The 21,722-nt window shown below is 36.6% G+C and overlaps 1 protein-coding gene across 2 annotated transcripts; it reads left to right on the forward strand.

The window, feature by feature from the left end:
* The first annotated feature begins 838 nt into the window (after window positions 1-838).
* Window positions 839-17,589, forward strand: steep1 (STING1 ER exit protein 1). 2 transcript variants are annotated; one of them, XM_077231120.1, is made up of 7 exons: window positions 839-919; window positions 7,961-8,078; window positions 8,168-8,209; window positions 10,593-10,737; window positions 10,827-10,916; window positions 11,022-11,114; window positions 13,229-17,589. In XM_077231120.1, the coding sequence occupies exons 1-7, from the start codon at window positions 844-846 to the stop codon at window positions 13,289-13,291; spliced, it is 627 nt and encodes a 208-aa protein (XP_077087235.1). In that variant the 5' UTR covers window positions 839-843; the 3' UTR covers window positions 13,292-17,589. The 2 variants fall into 2 exon arrangements, with proteins under 2 accessions (XP_077087235.1, XP_077087234.1); XM_077231119.1 differs by having other exon boundaries at window positions 854-1,108.
* The last annotated feature ends 4,133 nt before the right edge of the window (window positions 17,590-21,722 follow it).

The following is a 21,722-nucleotide window of genomic DNA, read 5'->3' on the forward strand; positions in this document are numbered from 1 at the left end:
AAAACCATATGCTCTGTCTATTATTTAAGGCATATTGTTTCCACTTTTCTTGAAAGACTTTGCAAGTTAGGACACTGACAATGTATATTATACAGAAACAGCACATCTTATAAGTATAAAAATTGTGTTGTCTAAAATGGTGAAGATGTGTCTACAATCTACATCTGCTCAGCCCTCAGCAAAAAGCAAATGAGCAATAATTATTACACAGTTAGAAAGGTAAACTAAAGATGAAGAATAATGAGTAATCATCAGTTTAGTGATTCTCTCAGGAATAAACATTAAACATTGTGGTCAAATCTATTACCAAAGTCACTAGTAACTAGAATTAAAAAAAGCATAACTTCCAAGCATTTGGACTACTACATTAGCCATGTATTCAGAAAATAGAGAGAAATGTCCCTATAGATACCTTATATATAGGCTGTGTTATGTTATGCTCATAACGTCCAGATATGAATGTCAAGAAGGTAGCCTGTTAAAAATTCATATTTTTATACTTATACCTATAAGAACGAAAACAATTTTGTTTATTCTTGCATATTATTCTGGATGTCAAAATTGTTTACATGTTTTGATTATATATTTTTGAGATTTTACTTTTTATGTAGAGTACTTTATTAAATAAGCTACTTTATATAATTCTAGATTGAGAAAAGTGCTTTATTAATAAAATGTATAATCATTATTGATAATATTATATTTACTTCTAGGTCACAAATGAGAAATCACTTATCGTATGCATATCTCAATTTCATCTCAGTTCTTCTGTTGTCAATATGACTTGTATTTTTTTTAAATCCACAGCGCCATCTAGAGGAAGCCTTATAGAGGAAACCATAGATGGGAGGAAGCCAGAACAGATATGGGGCAGCCCTAACGTCACATAACGGCGTCATCACCGGGCGACAACAGTACGGTAAACAAGCCTGAAACCAGATATCACAATTCTGATTTTAAAAAGGAAGTAAACGGAGATTAAATATGCCTAAAGTGGTGTCTCGGAGTGTTGTGTGCTCGGACACCCGTGACAGGGAAGAGTATGACGATGGTGAGAAACCCCTGCACGTGTATTACTGTCTGTGTGGTCAGATGGTCCTGGTTCTGGGTGAGTAGCAACAGTCATGATTGCAGACGTTCAAAACGCGTCCAGCAATTCACTGTGTACATTCAGCGCTTGAATGTAACCACCAGCTTTGATATTAACTGAAGTTTAAGAAACCATCGTGATACCAGGACTGACTTCCAGCGACGCAACAAACTTGAACGCTTGCCGTGTGAAAAGCCTCACCAAAGCCTCACTGATTATAATGGGCACGTTTTTTTGATTGGGTTTGCAGTGTGTCCTCGGGTTTTGCGTATGCCCGGGCTGCGTATTTGGTGTTGTTTCGTTAACGTTAACGAATTAGTGTTTTTTAATGAATATGTTAGTGAATTAATCGTTTTCGTTCAATGCACCGAGCGACACATAACGTTACTTCGTTCATTCACTGAAATATTTTCCTTTTAAGTAACGTTACGTGTGGCTGTTTTCCTACCTTGAAACTGTAATAACTGTTAATGCCTCGAACATTCGATTGGAAGAAGAGATTAAATTTAATAATTAAAACGACTTTAAGGCGTTGTAATTTTTCTCTTTAGCTTGATAAAAGTAATTTAGACCGTTCGCAAAGACCCGCCCCCTTTAGTTACTGTTGCTATGTCCGACAAGCCAGCCGCTCTAAAGTCACACATGTTCTCACGTATCGTTAGTGAAAAATACATCGCGGAGCAAAGACGCTGACAGACAGGACAGACCAGGTTACGTTTGATATGAAACAAAGTCTCAACTTTAAAATTTGGTAAAATTTTTAAAGAAATTTAAACAATAAATACCGTTTTGTGGCTCTTTAATGTGTCTGACAGATCGCTGTAGAGTCTCAGTTAAAGCTGCCCGTGAACCGATCATCTCTTCCTTCTAGTTAATTTATAGCATCAAATAAACACGAGTGAACATACGAAGGAATTATTTTAACTGCGAAAAGACGTCAGTACACTTCGTTTTTCCAGTTCAAATCCTCCAACGTTAATTTCCTTACTGCTTTGTCGGACAAAAATGGCGGATGGTGGATTATGATTGGTCAGATCGCCTGTCAATCAAACTCCCTGCGTAGTGTCAATTGAGAAAACCGATGATAGATTTTTTTGCTATGATTTGTGGGGAAATTGGTATGATTCTTAACATTTCTGTTGTATGGTAGCAGATTTAAACATTTTATTTAGTGTTCATAAGTCTTTTAAATCTCAACTGCTCCATTTTTTAAGAATCTGTTCAGTAAACATTCAAGGACATAACGTGTCGCCACCTACTGGCATAACGATGTAACGTGTCGAAAGGTTCACTGAAGGAATCAGTGAACCACTGTAATCTGTCTAGAACATATTCAAACGATTGAAAAGATTGGGATGAATTAAAGTCTCACCCATATTCAGATTTGTCCTCTAACTTCAGTGTGTTCTCCTCTAACATGTCTTCACTGAAAATTGGTTGAATGTGTGAACAGGGAAACGCTTTTAGAGCAGGCGGACTGATATTTCACACAACAAGGGTTTGTTCCGCTCAGCCTCACTTATATTGTGAATATTGTTGGTTAGGTGTCATTTTATACGTCTGGCACTTCAGAATGTGTTATCCTTTACTTTTGCCTGTTGACTTGATATGAGATGCTTAGGTTTTTTTTTTTTTTTAGGGAGGGTATACCCGGGGGGTATACAGGAACAGGAATGTCTGTTATCTAGAGTCCTGTTCCGCGATCTGTCCAAGTGTAAAACTCTTGCATTTAGCACTTAGACACTTTGTTTAATGTAACAGGGTGGCCGCGGGTCCTTAAAAAGTCTTAAAATGTCTTAAATATTTCTGGTCACATTACCGCTAAAATTTCTCCAGTCTGACGGACAAAATGTCCGTCAAATAACCAGTGAAGCATCGAATCGTGAGAATGATTCTGATTTTATTACATAAACAGCGATTGATAATGATAATTAATGCAGGACTCGACATTAATGCTTGTCCGCTTGTCCGGGACAAGTGGATTTTTTGAAGGGACGAGTAAAAGAGAATTTTACTTGCCCGACCGGACAAGTAGCCGGATGAGAACAAAAAGAAAAATAACTAGGGAATGACTAAAACGAGAGAAGGATTCTGATTTTATTACATTTATTGTAAGTTGAGATCGATTGTGGATAATAAATGCATTACTGACGATAAGGTTGCGCTGTTGACGCTCACGCAGATCTCGAGGAGAAATCTACACAAATGAGCGCAACACACACACACACTCATTTAACAACATACTGCCAATAATAAATCTAAATGTGGAGTTTTATATGTTTAACATATGCTAAGCAAACTCAATTATTTTTCCTGAATACCATCAGGATTGAAAATATGACATTGATTTCCTACAACAGTTCAATAAACAGTTAAAATTAAGTCACTTACATTTTAGATGCAATATTGGCTGTTTTTGTTCTGTTTCAGCAGCGAAAATAGTTCCAAACAAAAATCACAGCAGAACCACGGCGCATCTCACAGGAACACTCAACCTGTTTTCATTACTGAATGATTCAGCATTTTGAACGAATCGGTTGAGTCAAAGATTCAATGACCCATTCATAAACATCTGTCTCATTCTTGAATGAATCAGCCATTTGAACGAATCGTTTGAATGAATGAATCAATGACTCACTCATTAAGACGGTCGCCTGCCACCACCTACTGGCGGTTTAGTGTTATGTTTAAAACATAGGTTTAAAAGTAGTATCATTCTTGTTTCTTATTTGTATATTTAAATCGATTTCATACCATTATTTTATGCAATTGTAATTTTTCAGTGTAAATTATTTAATTTGATCAGCCCCTACCTAGGGTAACAGCCCTATAGTGTCTTATTATTCTAAATAATTTAATTTATTGATCAAATTTAGGAATTAAAAATTTGCCCTTTAAAGGTGCAGATATTACAATATGCCGATTTAAATATCAAAGCTGATTGAACACTGTTGAGAATATCGCTTCAGAATAAATTAACACACAAAAAAAAAACCGGACAAAGCAACTTTTTTACTCGGACAAGTGAATTGTCAAAAGGACAAGCACATGAAAAGGCTTAATGTCGAGCCCTGCATGTATTTCTGCAGTGCTGTTGAGACTCGGGCTGCCTGTCTCTGTGAGAAATTTTAAAGTGAGAAATCAAAACTAATGTGCATAACAGCACACAAAAAAACTCAAAGAAGAAACATACTGAGGTAAAAATTAAAAATGTTTATTTAATTTTTTTTATCATATGATATAGTTAAGTAACATGACAGGAGCTATTTTGCTGAATATTCTTACGATTGCAAATGTTACATTGATTTTAGTTCAATAAGCAAGTAGTTAATATTAAATTACTTCAATTGCTTAGGTTAAACATTAAATATTACATATACGTATGTAATATAATGTGAATTTCCATCACAGGTTTGGTCTTAAATTTCATTCAAAGTGGCATTAAAAAGGTCTTAAAAAGTCTTAAATTGAACTTGTCTGTAGACAGCCTGTGTAAGTATACGTGTGCTGAGTAGCTTAGTAGCCAATTGGTTAAAGATATTTTCTGGTAAATGAAATATTGTAGCTTGAAACACTAACTAGAGGACCACAATGGAAATAAGCCTGAGGCTTTTTTGTGTATTTTATCCTCGACAATTTGTCTTGAAATGTGTATGAATTGCCTTTGGCATGATTGTATTTTTTTAAGATCATTGTTGAATAAATCAAATCAAATTAAATAAAAAAACTAGAGGTAATTGGGACTTCAATACTCAATTCAATACTTAAGTAATTGTGGACTTCAATAGTCTTTATTTACAAGTTTCTCTATGGGATTGTCCCTGTTACTGAATTGCTTTGTATATATTTTTGGCCGCAATATAATAATTTTGATCTGGTCTAATATGTTATAGAAGATGGTATGTGCTGCAGAAAACAGAATGTGGTTTATTTTTAAAATGTATTTATTAATAATTTATTATTTTTGGTTCATTCCATGTCAAATCAACCAAATTTCAGGAACTTCCCCGGCTCAAATTTTGATTTTGTTAATATTTTTTTCTGAAGAAAGACAAGCATAAATAGTAATGAACGCCAAAATATTAAATGTAATGAATGTAAATTGCTTGAGTAATCCACTATTTTGTAGAAAATAATGATATAATGACAATAATGAATAATTTAAAAATTACAATTTTCGCCTGAGATTTTGAGCCAGATTGCTGGGTAAAAATGAATCATCTTTCATCATCTTTCGAAACAAAAGATGGTAGCATCATTATTTTATTTTTAAATGGAGATAGGTAGGTCTATTAGTAAATTATGTTGACTTTAGCGAACCAAAAGTTATGCCTTTGGCGTGAGAGACCCGGGTTTGAATCCACGGTGAGACACCAATGTGTCCCTGAGCAAGACACTTAACCCCTAGTTTCTCCAGAGGCGTGCGACCTCTGAAATTTAGCAATTGTAAGTCGCTTTGGATAAAAGCGTCAGCTAAATGAATAAATGTAAATGCAAATGTAAAAGTGAGTCACTTTGCATACAGCAGATACTTTTTTCTTTAAAGAGGAATTTTTAAACAAATAATTTTAACTAGAAATGTATCTATTTTTTTCTATCAACACAATTGCATAGAACAGGTTTGCTTTCACAGCACTTAAAAAGTACTAAAGATATCTCAGTATGCTTTTAGATTCTTGGGTTCTTAACAAACTTTTTTTTTAAATCTTAATTTTAAAGGCCCTGTGTCGCTATGTGGTTCAATCCCATATATATGGGGATCTCAATGCGGCTCCATGTTCAAATTGTTGAATTTTACCCATTTTCAATTGTCAAAAACCAAATGCAGGTCACTTTGCCCAAATGTGAATGAATTGCCTTTGGCATGATTGTATTTGTTTAAGATCATTGTTGAATAAATCAAATCAAATTAAATAAATAAATACTTATTGCATTTAAAGGGGAAGAATAAATTATGTTGAAACTAGAAATGTATCTTTTTTCCCTCTATCAAATGAATTGCATACAACACAACACACCACACTGAGTGCCAAAAATAGACTGAAATGGTCAAGTTGAGGCACATTAACTTGAGGCACATTAAAGTGTAATTATAAAAATCTATATTTGAATCAGTCTCAGGGATATTTAAAAGAAAGGATTTGTTTTTCATTATAACAGCTTCTGAAGCTACCAAGAGTTCAAATAAGCAGTATTGTAACTACATGTTACCGTATTGACATCCCAATATCTCTGGGATTGAACCATATAGTCATAAATGAAGATTCCAAAAGAAACGTTTATTAAGAATTAGATTATCTAGATAGATATTGCATTAGCCTATATCTTTAATACTTGCAAACTTTGGAAAAAGAATACTTGTGGCACTCAAACAGGTACATTCTATGCAATTGTGTTGATAGAAAAGAATGAGATACATTCCTAGTTCCTAGTCAATATTATTTGTTGTTCAGATATTCCTCTTTAAAAGAAATAAATATTAGCTGTATGCAAAGTGACCCACATTCGGTTTTCAACCGCTAAAAATGTGTATTATTTACCAATATAGGCTACTCATGGAGCCACATTAAGATCAGCATATCTCTGGGATTGAATCATATAGGGCCTTTAAAATGAAGATGCCAAATCAAAAGTTTGTTAAGAAACAGATCTGAAAGGATATTTAATACTTCTGGAGTTACAAGCATTTAAACTTGGGGCAAAACGGTGCTTTTTGCCATTTTTGAACATTCAATGTTGGCATATAAGTCAACAGATTTAACCAACAGACCTACCCTGCCTATCTCCGTGTAAATTAAATTAAAAATATGGCATTGGCAGCATTATTTATTTATTTAAAGTCATTTTTACCGCCTGTAATTTAGCTCCAAATCTCAGGTAAAATAATTGTATTTAATATTTGGGCGTTCTTCATTTATGTATTTCTTTCACCAGAGTTTTTTTTTTTTTAAATCAAAATACAATTTTAGGGGACCTCTGGTTGAATTGACATGGAATGACCCTTTCTTTTATACGTTGCATGGATATATAATTAATTATTCTAAATTATATTAATAATCTCATTTCATGATATCCTGAAGTGAAATTCCATTTGAGATGGTACAGGTATTTCATGAATTGATGGCTCGTTTGGCTTTCAAGTGATTACTGCCTTCTCCAAGACTGTTGTAGACTTATTCACCTCAGCAAGAGTGTGATAATGAAAAATAACACATTTATTTGAAATATTCAGAAGCTGAGGATAATTAACATGCCATTGTTCTGCTTTTCATTTGTATAGTGTTATTCATGTGATTTACTTCTGGAAATGAAATGAGTGTGATTAAACTAGCTCTCTGTGGTATTTATGTTCATTATTATGCTTGTGAAATTAAATTTCATAAAGGTGAATCATTTTTAAAATCTCCAAACCTGAATGACTTAGTTTCTTTTGTGAAACATTAAAGAAGATATTTTGAGAAATATCTCTGTTTTTTTGTCCATGCAATGGATGTCAGCAAAAATGTTTGTCATACAGGTTTGGAACAACACGAGGGTGAGTAAATGATGACAGAATTATTGTTATATGGGTGTGCTATCCTTTTAAAAAGTCATATTAATAACTACACTGATTAATTTCAACTAAATGTAACTTATACTACAATAAAGCCTTGTCTACAATCAATACAGACTGACATTGCAGACATCTAAATGTTCTACAATCTAGATGATATCTATGGGGAAAGGTCAGTGAGAACGTACTGGTCGATAGGGCATCAACTTTCTGCTTTACAAAAGTCTATAGGTTTTGTATGTTGGTCCTGCAGTGTGTGTGCTTTGTGTAGGAAGTAAAGAAGAGAAAGATAATTAAGCTCCTGTGTTCCTTTTTAGACTGTCAGATAGAGAAATTACCCATGAGACCTCGGGACAAAGCCAGGGTGATTGATGCAGCAAAACACGCCCACAAGTTCTGCAATGTGGAGGAAGATGAGGCTGTGTACTTGAAAAGGTGTGTGTGTATGAGTTTGTGCTGAAGTTGGGTATTGATTAAGGTAGGGATTGATTAAGATTCATTAACCGCTGTATGTTTCTGTGCAGGTCAGAGGGCATCGAAAGACAGTTTCGCAAAAAATGTGGAAAGTAAGTGAGCCTGTTTATCCATTTCACAAAACCTCACAGCACACACAACATGCATACAAAATGCACAATATTAAAACACGGTGTAAACCGAGTGAAGCATGTTACATACAAGACACAATTATACATCATTTGATTACAGAAACAATATACTCAATTATAATCTAAAATAATTTCATGGCACAGCTCTCTAGAATACTTGATTTTCATTGGTTAGTTGCGCCATATTGCGTTTAAATGTTTTTTTATTGGGTAATGATGTCCACTAACTGTATTTTGAAAACTATTAATACTTTTATTCATCAAAGATGCTTGAAGTTGAACAAAAGTCATAGTAAAGACATCTGTAATATTACAAAATATTTCTGATAAAAATAAATTAAAATACATGCCGTTTCATAGTTTCCACGAAAATATTAAAGGGTTAGTTCACCCAAAAATGAAAATTATGTCATTAATGACTCACCCTCATGTCGTTCCAAGCCCGTAAGACCTCCGTTCATCTTCGGAACACAGTTTAAGATATTTTAGATTCAGTCCGAGAGCTTTCTGTCCCTCCACTGAAAAGCTATGTGCGGTATACTGTCCTTGTCCAGAAAGGCAATAAAGACATCATCAAAGTAGTCCATGTGACCTCAGTGGGTTAGTTCGAATTTTTTGAAGCATCGAAAATACATTTTGTTCCAAAAATAACAAAAACGACGACTTTATTCAGCATTGTATTCTCTTCCGGTTCTGTTTTCAATCCGCTTCCATGAGTCCGCTGACGTAAGACGAGGTGACGTGTTATCTGTTGTGCCCGAGCTTCGTTTATAGTCTGAGGGAGACGCACGCTGTAAACAAAACAATCTTTGCAAACATGTCTAAGGATTTCGACACAGGGGAAGACTTGCATTTTTTTTTAACCAGACATATTTATTTGAACCCGAATACACGGACGCACCAGATAACACGTCAGCAGCGTCTTACGTCAGCAGCGTCACTGGCCTCGTGAACGCGGATTGACAACAGAACCGGAAGAGAATACAATGCTGAATAAAGTCATCGTTTTTGTTATTTTTGGAACAAAATGTATTTTCGATGCTTCAAAAAATTCTAACTAACCCACTGAGGTCACATGGACTACTTTGAGGATGTCTTTATTGCCTTTCTGGACAAGGACAGTATACCGCACATAGATTTTCAATGGAGGGACAGAAAACTCTCGGACTGAATCTAAAATATCTTAAACTGTTCCGAAGATGAACGGAGGTCTTACGGGCTTGGAACGACATGAGGGTGAGTCATTAATGACATAATTTTCATTTTTGGGTGAACTAACCCTTTAACATAAGGGTGTCCTGACTTATGCAACCTGTATTTTAAGGAAGAACATTTATTTATTTACGATACATTATTCATTCACAAAGAAAATTGGTGTCCTTAAAGGTTGGATTTTTCCTCATTTTTTAAATTAAGGCATTAAGATCAATTTCCAAAAGATGATTTTTTTTTATTCCTCTTTTTAGTCAATCATTCATCAATTCACTTATGCTAGGGACTGTAGCTTCCTGTGTCACCATGATGACTCTGCCATGCACAAGAGGATGACTTCAAGGTTTAGAGAATAATTGCAACAAGTTTGATTCTTGTCTGAGTCAGCTGATCCGACTATTCTCATGTCAACACTTGATGTGTTCTCATACTTCAACAACAGGTTTGGGTAATCTGCTGGGGTTGTTTTTTTATCTTAAGAACCATATTTTCTTTGGAAGTTTTTTTTTAAATTGATTTTTACAGTATAATTCACATTTAACAATCCCCCAACCCTCACCATCAAATCTCTTGAGTAGCGTCCCATACTATCCATTAATTTCGAGAGCAATTGTAAGTAGAAGAACCAAGCATACGTATATACATGCCTACATGCATCAACCTCTAACAGACTATAAAAATAGATACCTGTACACACATTGGAAATAGAGAAAATAAATAAATAAATTGTATGTGTGTATATATATGCATTTTTTAAAATGTATATATACATACACACATACACATACAAATATTTACTTATATATAAATATATATAATGTATAATAAAAAAAATAGGGCATTATTTAAACAGACTTATCAACATGCTGAACATAGTGTGTGTGTGTGTGTGTGTGTGTGTGTGTGTGTGTGTGTGTGTGTGTGTGTGTGTGTGTGTGTGTGTGTGTGTGTGTGTGTGTGTGTGTGTGTGTGTATGCATTTTTTAAAATATATATATACATACACACACAAATATTTACTTATATATAAATATATATAATGTATAATAAAAAAAATAGGGCATTATTTAAACAGACTTATCAACATGCTGAACATTGTGTGTGTGTGTGTGTGTGTGTGTGTGTGTGTGTAGATGCGGTCTGCTCTTGTTTTATCAGCATCAGATGAAGAGCACTCCAGCGACATTCATTGTGGATGGAGCGCTGGTGAAGTTTGGCCAGGGATTTGGCAACACAAGCGTATACAGCCAAAAACAAGAGGCACCAAAGAAAGTCAGGGTAAGGCACCACGTTTTTTATTTGAAAAGGTGTAAGAGTATTGCAGAATATAAGGTCAACAATAGTCATATACATGCATGTGTTTGAAGGTTATGATGACAAAGCGCACCAAAGACATGGGCAAGTTCAGCTCGGTTACTGTTTCAACAATCGATGAAGAAGAGGAAGAGATTGAAGCGGTGAGTTTAAGTTCATCAGCTGCCCATCAGCCCCGACTACTCATCTCTTACATCATATCTCTTTGTTGAAAGGCTGTGATTGATTGTGATTGGTTTATCCTACAGCGGGAGGTGGCGGACTCTTATGCCCAGAATGCCAAAGTGATTGAGAAACAGCTGGAGAGAAAAGGAATGAGCAAGAGACGACTTCAGGAGCTGGTAAGCGCACACACAGGGAGATGAAAGAAGAGGCGATGTGTATTCATGCTTGAGGCAGATTGAAACTTTAATAAAGTCTGGACAGCGAATGAATTTAATGTTAAAGTTGACAAAGACCCCTCACACATACAAACATGTGTGGAGTGTGGAGATAAGCATACATGAGTTTCTGAGTCACACTGGAAACATATACCCACACACAAATTAGGCCATAGGTTCCCTATACTGGGGGCACAGAATTATAAAAAGGGGCGAGCTCCAAGGCTACGGGATAGTGTAGAGACAGTCAGCAGATTGTTATGCAAAAGAAACCTCTTCAGGGAGGTACTAGACCCTACTGTGAAATTATCCCACTTATGCAGCTACTTGCCACATAATTAAACACAAAATATTGATTTGACATTTTATTACCTGAGTACAATTCCCAGTACCTGCTTGAGTGGTCCGTTAGTTACAGACCGCTGGATGGTGCAATTGAAGAATCAGAAATGAGTATTGCATGGAGCCGTGATAAAATATAAATGAATGATCCATGGTTGTGCACTAAGTATGGACAAGTTTGTGAAAGGACTGCCATTGCCAGGTAAACGTAAAGCAGACAATGAATCTACTTCAAACTCACAACTAGCCTACCAAAACTAAGTGTCTACACCTGATGCGACAGGGAGACGTGACAAAAGCAAATAGAACCCATTATAATTAGTGATGCTGTCTACAATGTATCTAGCCTGGATAAAACCAGACCCTTCTCAGTCGCAACTGAGTTAGGGTCTGGGGAAGGTTCATTCACAGCTCATTTTCAAAGGGGCGTCACCAACGGACGTCGCTCAAATGCCTCTGTAAGCAATTGCATAGACTTTAAAACCAATCAGATCAATCGTCATCTTGTAAAGCCCGCCTCAACGTTTGTGATTGGTGTTTCGATTTGGAAAGATTGGAAATGTGCTTGAATGGGCTCTTCGCCAGACTAACTTGCAGAGCAAATCTAAATTTGCCGGAAGTTCGTCTGGGTTTTCCCAGGCTACAATGTATCTGATGCAACTCAACAAATTTCTGACAGTAAACTGATGCGCCGTTTTATTTCTGACGTACTCCAAGCGCTCACACTGTCTTGACACAAAGGACAAATGGATTTGCAACTTTCGATTTGACGCGTCCTGTGTGGACCGCTTTATCAAGCGTTTGCAGTTCGCCATGATGCAACAGCCATCATGCATGAAGCCTTTGGACTTCATAGACCCATTTAAAAGGAAATATTTGTCAGTTTGTTGTCATATCTTCAGAATAAATTAAATCAATGATAAAATTCAGAGATCTATGGAATATTTTTATGACCATGCTGCTAAAATGCTAACCATTTTTAGCTTAGCACACCATCAAAGTTATGTGAATAACAGCATATTTTACTCCAAAATCACATCATAGCATCAGTCGAGTAATTGAAACAACTTTCAATTGTGGCTTCAAAATGTGGCTTCTTATCACAAAATGAGGCAGAAATTATATTATTTTATAGTATTCTATACAGTGATACAGTGTCGCATTGCATTATAAATATACGTATATTATCCTTGTGTAAATAACCTAGATGGCTTGAAGAACACAGATGAACCATATACTGTCACAATGGTGTGTTAATTCTCTTCATGTTTAATCAGTCAAAATTTCTCTATCTGCATTTTATTCAACTAAAGAGATAGCTGTCCATATTAGGGGTTTCCTGGAATACCAAAAGTGTAATACATATATGGGTCTCACTTGGGGACTTTCTGCGCTAGGGCACCTTATGAAGGTCAAGTATGAATGCAACAAATTACATGTGAGAGTTAAGCGTTCCATGATGCTCACATCGCCCCAAAATCACATCGCCCAACAAAATATTCTTCTCTAAAGATATTTGAAGTAAACATGTTTGATATGTGAATGGTAATATTACAATTTACCATCTTTAAAATCACAAAGGAAAAATTCACAAGTTAGAGGATGTGGAATCAGAGACTGACCTATATGAGAATGTGAGGATATCACAGTTTTATATCAGTGTCATAAATGTGTGTGTGTTCACATGACTGTTTTTTGTGTGTGTGATCTGAGTGCTGTTTCTCTTCACACAGGCGGAACTCGAGGCTAAGAAAGCCAAGATGAAGGGAACACTCATCGACAACCAGTTCAAATGAAGATAGTGTAAATGAGAGAGAGCAAATTGATGTGTTGTCTGCATGGAGCTGCTGGAAAGTGTGTGTATATTTTTGCAGTCGTGTATGTGAAAGGTATTTTTTTTTTTTTTTTACTTTCACTTTATCTCATTTTTATTACAAATGTGTTTAAATGTTTGAATTGAACAAATGTTTTTCATGCTATTCTTTATTAAAGTAAAATCAACAGAATGCCATTGTCAGCTGTCAAAATATTTTTTTATCAATCATACATGTGCAGAGTTTGTGGGACTTTTTGTTTTTCAAACATATTGACTACTGTTCATTATTCCCATTGTTCTATAATTTCAGAGCTACTGTGTCTGTGTGTTCTTTGAGTTGAGTAATGTCAAGTTTTGTAGGCAAAATTGATCAAGCAAATTACTGGAAGTGCCATGTGGAAAAACCTAGAGAACCTTTGGAGAGTGGTTATGTGCACCTGCAGGAAGACAGGTGTGTGCATTTGTATGGCTGGGCCAGTGTTTCTCAGTCTTATGTGGTCTGTGATTAATGATCAGATTCCGGAGCAGTGAACAGTACATAGGCTTTATTTCACACCTGCACAGACCCCATTGTGACAGTGTACCGGCACAGGTGCAGTTAATCGCCCCTCACGCTGCTCAGGCATCATGAAATGAACCAATGAAGGGCTCAGCTGCTGCTGAGATTTGAATTGATTTGGATGTTTTTTTTATTATATATAAACAATGAGCCTTCAAAAGCGGTTTGGTGGATGGATGAATCATCATCTATGTTGACGCACTGCATATGAACTCTTTGACTTCCCCTAATATATTTGCTGTAGTAGTAATATGAGAACATGTTAATTCTGTTTAAAATGGTGTAAATAGGACAAAGACAGATGCAAATGAAGATTTGTATTAAAACCTCTTCATTAGGTGCTTTTTAAAATAGCATTTTTGTATTGTAATCAGAAATAATGTTTTGGGCTAAAAAGGTCATGTGTTGGAGTTGTTTGGTGGTATAATGAGAGAAATTAGGCATGCAGGCCTGCTGCGAATCCATCACTGATGAATACACTTTATTTGAGGAAATGTGTTAATTTTGATTAATTGTTAGTAACGGCTTCAGGGTTTTAGTCTTCTGAGAGCTTCTGGTGGTGAACAGTTTCTCAGCAGCCATGTACGGTTCTGGTTCTTCAACTTTAGAGACTTGCATAGGCTATATATTAAAACTATAGTAGCAGCAGGTTCCTGTGGGAAAAAAGGAGAACAGACACGAGGAATCGAATTCATCCCGGAGGGTGTGTAAAGTGAGCAAATACAAGAAAATAGACCAGTGGATTCTTGACTGTAATCCTCAGGTCTGTGTCTTGTAAAGTAGCTCTCCTTTTGGTGTTTCCAGTGAGAGTGTCTTCATGATTGAAATTGAAAGTCCCCTTAGCAGACAGTGTCTGCTCAGTCTGTTTGGAGGTCTGCCGGCGGAGAGTCCGTAACACCAACTTCCTGTTAATCACTCTCTGGCAAGGAAACAAAAGCACAAGCATTAGTTTCAGTCGAGAGAAGAATATCTACCGCTCCCGTCTAAACTGGCATTTATATCCTTGTCTAGAAGATTGGTGGAATGCCATCAGCTAGGCTTTGGTGATTGCACCTCAGCTGGTTTGTGTGTGTTGCCAGGGGTGACAGTTGATTAGCTATACATGAATATCAGTCACATGACCTCTTACGTCATCCGCTCTTTTTCCAGTTGAATTCCGCCATCTTGAGTACCTGCCGGGTACTGTCTACAATACTGACGGCATTAGCTAGGAAGCAGATTTTCTCTGTTTGTTTCACTTTATACATAACCAACTTTATGTAAACCCTGTGTGTATTTGACAGTATTCGCGCAATAAGACTAGAAAAATAACTTCGTTCAGTAACCTGTCGCTGTTGTTAGACAGGCTTAGTGCGCGTGCGCTTCGGGTGTACGCGCTCAGAAAAGCGCTCGTTAGAACCGCGCATCAACACGTGAATGACTTGTTAGCACATGCAAATAATGAACTTATGTGAACTGCATTGTCCCGTTCCTTTGCGTTAACATTTGATGTGAATATACGTCGCGTTGTAGCCTATGCTGAGACGGAGGCGCCAGAACTGCAACTGATAGAATGCACGATACGACATTTCTTCAAAAGCAGATGGTGGATATATTTTAATCCACGATAATAAATCGTGATATCGCACAGCCCTAAGCTAGCGTAAGCTCATTATCATTTACATCCACTCACCACAGACAACATGAACACTGCACAGAGAGTTTGCACACACAAACCACTGTTATAACATAAAAGCCAGCAGCTGCGTGCATGGTTGGGCATGATATGATTGAAGGATTTTGACTGAATGCGCGCAAAGTGCGCTCCCTTAATAATTCCTAAAAAGATGACATCAGTTAATCGCGATCTCACATCTCTGTTAATATCGATTAAGCTGACTGCACAATGAATCTTTCATAATATATACACTTTGTTTGTTAAAATTAGAGGATTTGTCAGCATACAGAGCTTTGAACAAAAAGTCAGTTTTGAGCATAGAGGTTTTGGGCAGTGAGGGGAGTCTCTTAAATGCTTCTGATTGGCCTTTGCGCTGAAGAAATCAACACGTATGTCTGTTTTTGGCTACATTGCTCAACTCTACAAACGTGTTTTAAAAGGAAACTCTGGCCTGTAAATCGCTTCTATTTTGTTTTAGTTCTTGTTGCTTCTCTGCAAAAATGTATTAGTTTTTATATGTTTTATTCATAGATATTTCTAGTTTGCGGGAGTCCCGCGAATCGTTTTATTCTCCCTGCAACGCGCACAAACACAGAGAGTGCATTGCCGCTCGCACTCGCCATCAAATCTAGTCCCGCGCCGCACTGCATTGGGAGTGCACATCTCTAGATCAAGGGCCCGGCCCGAGGATAGTGACGGGAAATATCGGCCCGCAAGTTCGGGCTCGGCCATAGAATAAGCTCTACTTCCTTTGCGACTGACGTATCGATCTTGCCGAATCAGGTACTCAAGATGGCGGAAGACAAGTTTTAGAATTGAGTGACGTCAGTGAGGAGACGTTGGTGACATCATCTGATATTCATGTATATACATATATATAATGTATGTGTGTGTGTATATGTGTGAGGGGTGTGTGTCCAGAAGGCCATCATTGAAACCCTCAAGCAAGAGGGTAAGACACAGAAAGACATTTCTTAACAAATAGGCTGTTCCCAGAGTGCTGTATCAAGGCACCTCAGTGGGAAGTCTGTGGGAAGGAAAAAGTGTGGCAAAAAACGCTGCACAACGAGAAGAGGTGACCGGACCCTGAGGAAGATTGTGGAGAAGGACCGATTCCAGACCTTGGGGGACCTGCGGAAGCAGTGGCCTGAGTCTGGAGTAGAAACATCCAGAGCCACCGTGCACAGGCGTGTGCAGGAAATGGGCTACAGGTGCCGCATTCCCCAGGTCAAGCCACTTTTGAACCAGAAACAGCAGCAGAAGCGCCTGACCTGGGCTACAGAGAAGCAGCACTGGACTATTGCTCAGTGGTCCAAAGTACTTTTTTCGGATGGAAGCAAATTTTGCATGTCATTTGGAAATCAAGGTGCCAGAGTCTGGAGGAAGACTGGGGAGAAGGAAATGCCAAAATGCCTGAAGTCCAGTGTCAAGTACCCACAGTCAGTGATGGTCTGGGGTGCCATGTCAGCTGCTGGTGTTGGTCCACTGTGTATTATCAAGGGCAGGGTCAATGCAGCTAGCTATCAGGAGATTTTGGAGCACTTCATGCTTCCATCTGCTGAAAAGCTTTATGGAGATGAAGATTTCATTTTTCAGCACGACCAGGCACCTGCTCACAGTGCCAAAACCACTGGTAAATGGTTTACTGACCATGGTATTACTGTGCTCAATTGGCCTGCCAACTCTCCTGACCTGAACCCGATAGAGAATCTGTGGGATATTGTGAAGAGAAAGTTGAGAGACGCAAGACCCAACACTCTGGATGAGCTTAAGGCCGCTATCGAAGCATCCTGGGCCTCCATAACACCTCAGCAGTGCCACAGGCTGATTGCCTCCATGCCACGCCACATTGAAGCAGTCATTTCTGCAAAAGGATTCCCGACCAAGTATTGAGTGCATAACTGAACATAATTATTTGAAGGTTGACTTTTTTTGTATTAAAAACACTTCTTTTATTGGTCGGATGAAATATGCTAATTTTTTTAGATAGGAATTATGGGTTTTCATGAGCTGTATGCCAAAATCATCAGTATTGAAACAATAAAAGACCTGAAATATTTCAGTTGGTGTGCAATGAATCTAAAATATATGAAAGTTTATTTTTTATCATTACATTATGGAAAATAATGAACTTTATCACAATATGCCAATTTTTTGAGAAGGACCTGTATATCCTATTCCGGAAGTGTGGGTACATTTGAAATCCTATTTTCTGTTTAAACATATTTTATTTTCAAAGAACACCCTTCAGATTTAATATTTTCAGTATTTGCTGAACTTAAACTTGTAAGATTTAAAATATGAATTCAGAGATAATTATTTCTGACTGGGATATAACTGAAAAAATCAAACGGATATAAACGGGTAATGGTTGGCATGGGCTGCAGCCCAGTCAAGCTCAATAGTATGTCCGGCCATGGATATCATGTAGTCTACTCTAAACCTGGCATAGGGTAGGCATCTCGTCGTGCCCTGTATTGGCACTTTTGGCCCCAGTGAAAACTTTAAAAGCAGTAACATTGACCTGGATTACCTTGCTCCTTTTACTTCATCCTGCATTAAGAACTCAGGTGTTTTCTATGATCAGAACCTCAAATTTAAAAAAAAAAAATAAATGTGGTGATTAGTTCTTGTTTTCTAAGATTAAATCCTCTCTCTCTGAGAAAACCTTAGAGATTGCTATCCATGCGATCATTACATCTCGTTTGGATTATTGTAACTCTCTTTACTATGGCATGTCCAAATACTCCATCGCTCGTCTCCAATTAGTGCAAAATTCCTCAAAAGAAAACGTAAATTTGACCAGGTTTCTCCAATTTTGAAATCGCTGCATTGGCTACCTGTGCCTTTTAGAATTGAGTTAAAAATTCTTCTTTATGATTTTAAATCCTTAAATAATCTGGCACTGAGCTATTTGTCTGAGCTACGCTGTCCATACAACCCACATGAAATCTGAGGTCTGGTGATAAGAGACTTTTATCTGTCCCCAGATCACATTTAAAGCATAGAGGAGGTCTTTAATTGTTTTTAAATCTTCTCTTAAAACCTCCTTATTTTCCTTAGCTTTTAATTCATTGTGATCTTCTGTCAAAAAATGTGTGGTTTGCCCTTGTCTCTTTATCTTAATTTGGTTCAGCACTTTGGTCAGCTATGTTTGCTGTTTTTAAATGTGCTATATAAATAAAAACAAACTTGAAACTTGTATTGCCGTTGCCTTTCTGCTGCTGACAGCTTATACCTATTATTCAATTTCCTTAACCTGGAATGAGATGCAACAAATGTTATCATTTACAGTAAATTACCTAGAATCTATAATAAATGTAAAATGCATAAATGCGATCGGGAACATTTGACTCTGTTGCTCATCGTCATCTCTGTTATTGTTAAACTTTTTAACTTTTTGTTGTGCTTTAGCTCATGATGCTAACCTCAAACCAGATACCACATGGCATGTCTAAACACAGAATTTTATGTGTTTTCATCATATTGTTTTTTTAAAAATTGGGATTCACTACGATATCAAAAATCACACTAACAGATATGACATATAATTAATACTATTAGTGTATTCTACAAATCATTGAGAGAAGAATAATGACATACCTCACTGCCTTCCAAAGTTTCCCGCCAGAGGAAGTGACATCACTTGGTACAAGTCCTGTGCTTTTTCTATGAATGCTTTGAAGATTTTTATGTTGTTTAATAACATGTAACAGAGTTGACCAGAAAGTAGATGAGACAAAATCAATTCTTTTAATTATTAATGTAATTACAAATAATACAGAAAATAGATATTCTATCCAATTTATTATAATGATTCTTCATGCTGCCTCCCAACCATTTTTCTCAGAATTTGAGCCTGATGAATTTTGACAGTCATCCTGGAATATGGCCATGATGTGTCTTCCTACATGGTTGTTTAAGAAATGAAAAGCTACACACTTCATCAATTAGGGTTAGAAGAACTGTTGCCAAAAATAAAACATAGAAACATAATAATCACTACAAGATCCAATTATCGACTCTTAAGCATTTTCCAATCTAAATCCCAGCGACAATTTTTTTGGCCCGGCAGTGTTTGTAATAATGTTTGCCTTTTTGTTAAATGAACTCTCTTAGATTTTTTTTTTCCTATGCCTTCAACATGTATTTTTGCTTGATTTAAAATGCCTATTTATGTAAACCTTGTACTTTATTCTTATCCCAGACCCATAGGCTGGAAATCCTAAAATCCACTATAAAACTATTAATTCTTATAGTGTATAAAACTATTTTAATTAGAACAAAGTGGAATAAAAATATATATTTAATATTTATTGTGTGCAAACAATGTTTTACATTTAAAAAAAATATATTTATTTTATATCAAAATATTTCAGTGTTAGTGCACAATTACCAGTGACACAACAGTGACAGTTAAAGGAGTAGTTCACTTTAAAATGAAAATGAGCCCATGGTTTACTCACCCTCAAGCCATCCTAGGTGTATATGACTTTCTTCTTTCAGCCGAATACAATCGGAGTTATATTAATAAACACCCTGATGCTTCCATGATTTATAGGTTAATGGCAGTGGATTGCAACCATCAGATTGAAGCTCAAAAAGTGAATCCATCCATCATAAACTAATTCCACATGGCTGCGGGGGGTTAATAAAGGCCTTCTGAAACAAAATGATGAGTTTGTGGAAAATAAGTAAAATAACTAGCCTCCAGCCAAAAGAAAAATACAGAATCGACTTAAGTGTAAAGCGTAACTTATAAAGTAATGCGTAGAGTGACCATCATCAAACAAACCAAATGTGGGACAATTATAAGTTTGTGTGGGACAATGTGGGACATGTTACCAACACTAAAACATTACCTGAAACTGTTATATAATGTTTATCTAACTTATTAAAACATTTGTATTCTGGCTTTCAGCTGAAAAAAATTCTTTGTTCTTTAATCCCTTCCAGAAAACACCATTACATCACAATGTAACATAACATGTTTTTTTTTTACATGACATTTAAATTCAACATCACTGAGCCCAAAGGCAGCGGGCATCATGCAGATATCTATTTTTGAAACAGTTCTGACCAAGTCCAACTAAAATCCAACAAAATAAATAATGAAAAAATTAAATATACTTTATACCAACATGAATTTAGATAATTGACAGTCTTATATATTAAGAATATGTTAAACCAAAAACGTTCCTATTTTTTAGAAAGGATGTATTAAAACAACCACAGCAGGCAACAAGTTGATAAATTCTGTTAAATTTAAAATTAATTTACCGAATTATCCATTTGTTTTCTGACAGAAACACATGGAACGAATCACCGCTCCACATTTTGATCGACAGCCGTCACAACCTACTAGTGACCGTGTTTACTCCTCTCATTTCAACCATTGGATAGGATTTTAAAACCGGCTGTTGTATTTGTACTTCTGACGAAGCGCTGTTGTTAAATATAGAGGGTTTGCACCTACGTCATGATTTGGTCAGTTACCCGGATGCGCGGCCATATTGGAGACACTCGGATGTAAACAACAGCATGGATTGCACTGTTTATGTACTACTGAACACATTGTTACACTAATTTATGATGTCTAAACTACAGAAACACATGGAAGCTGCAAAATCATATAGAGAAGGACTTAGTAAGCAGGAAAGAGCACAGAATTTTGACAAAATAAAGTTAATATGAGATAAAGATCTGAACGAGCTAGATTCTCTAGCCCTTACCACTATTCTCCCTTCAATTTATTATCCCGACATAGGCTACTTTCAGATTGTCAGTCCAAAAAAAGCACATGAAATCTGTTTCAAGTTACATCCATATGTGCTTTGAAATCCTATTCAAATCACATATCAAGAAATCTGCTTCAGTCTGAACGCTCCAATCAGATTTCCCGTGGTATGTGACTTTCTCACGCCACGTAAAATGTAAACATCAGACGTTGTTATAGGGAACATGCTGAAAGTCGCTGCCGAAACAAGGCTGTGTTGTTGCAAAGTGCCGGACAAGCAGAAAATTATTATTTTTGAAACCGGTAAAGATAAGAGCTTGGAAAAAAAGTTGTGCATACCAGCCTCCTACAGTTCTGCAGCTCAAGACGCAGTAGTCCAGCACGGTGGCTACACATTTCCATGTAGTAAAATTTACGCAATTTTAAATTACGCCTCCATCAACGCAACATCATTGCCA

The sequence above is a fragment of the Siphateles boraxobius genome, unplaced genomic scaffold (assembly GCF_051911475.1).
Source record: "Siphateles boraxobius isolate OS27281-9 unplaced genomic scaffold, OSU_SipBor_1 16, whole genome shotgun sequence".
In the NCBI taxonomy this organism is placed as follows: Eukaryota; Metazoa; Chordata; class Actinopteri; order Cypriniformes; family Leuciscidae; genus Siphateles; species Siphateles boraxobius.

Bases quoted from the DNA above. Each gene is read 5' to 3' on its own strand.
- steep1 (XM_077231119.1), top strand. From the start codon at position 985: ATGCCTAAAGTGGTGTCTCGGAGTGTTGTGTGCTCGGACACCCGTGAC. The intron at 10,738-10,826 runs GTAAGGCACCAC...ATGTGTTTGAAG, and splicing joins AGGCACCAAAGAAAGTCAGG to GTTATGATGACAAAGCGCAC. The intron at 11,115-13,228 runs GTAAGCGCACAC...CTCTTCACACAG, and splicing joins AGAGACGACTTCAGGAGCTG to GCGGAACTCGAGGCTAAGAA.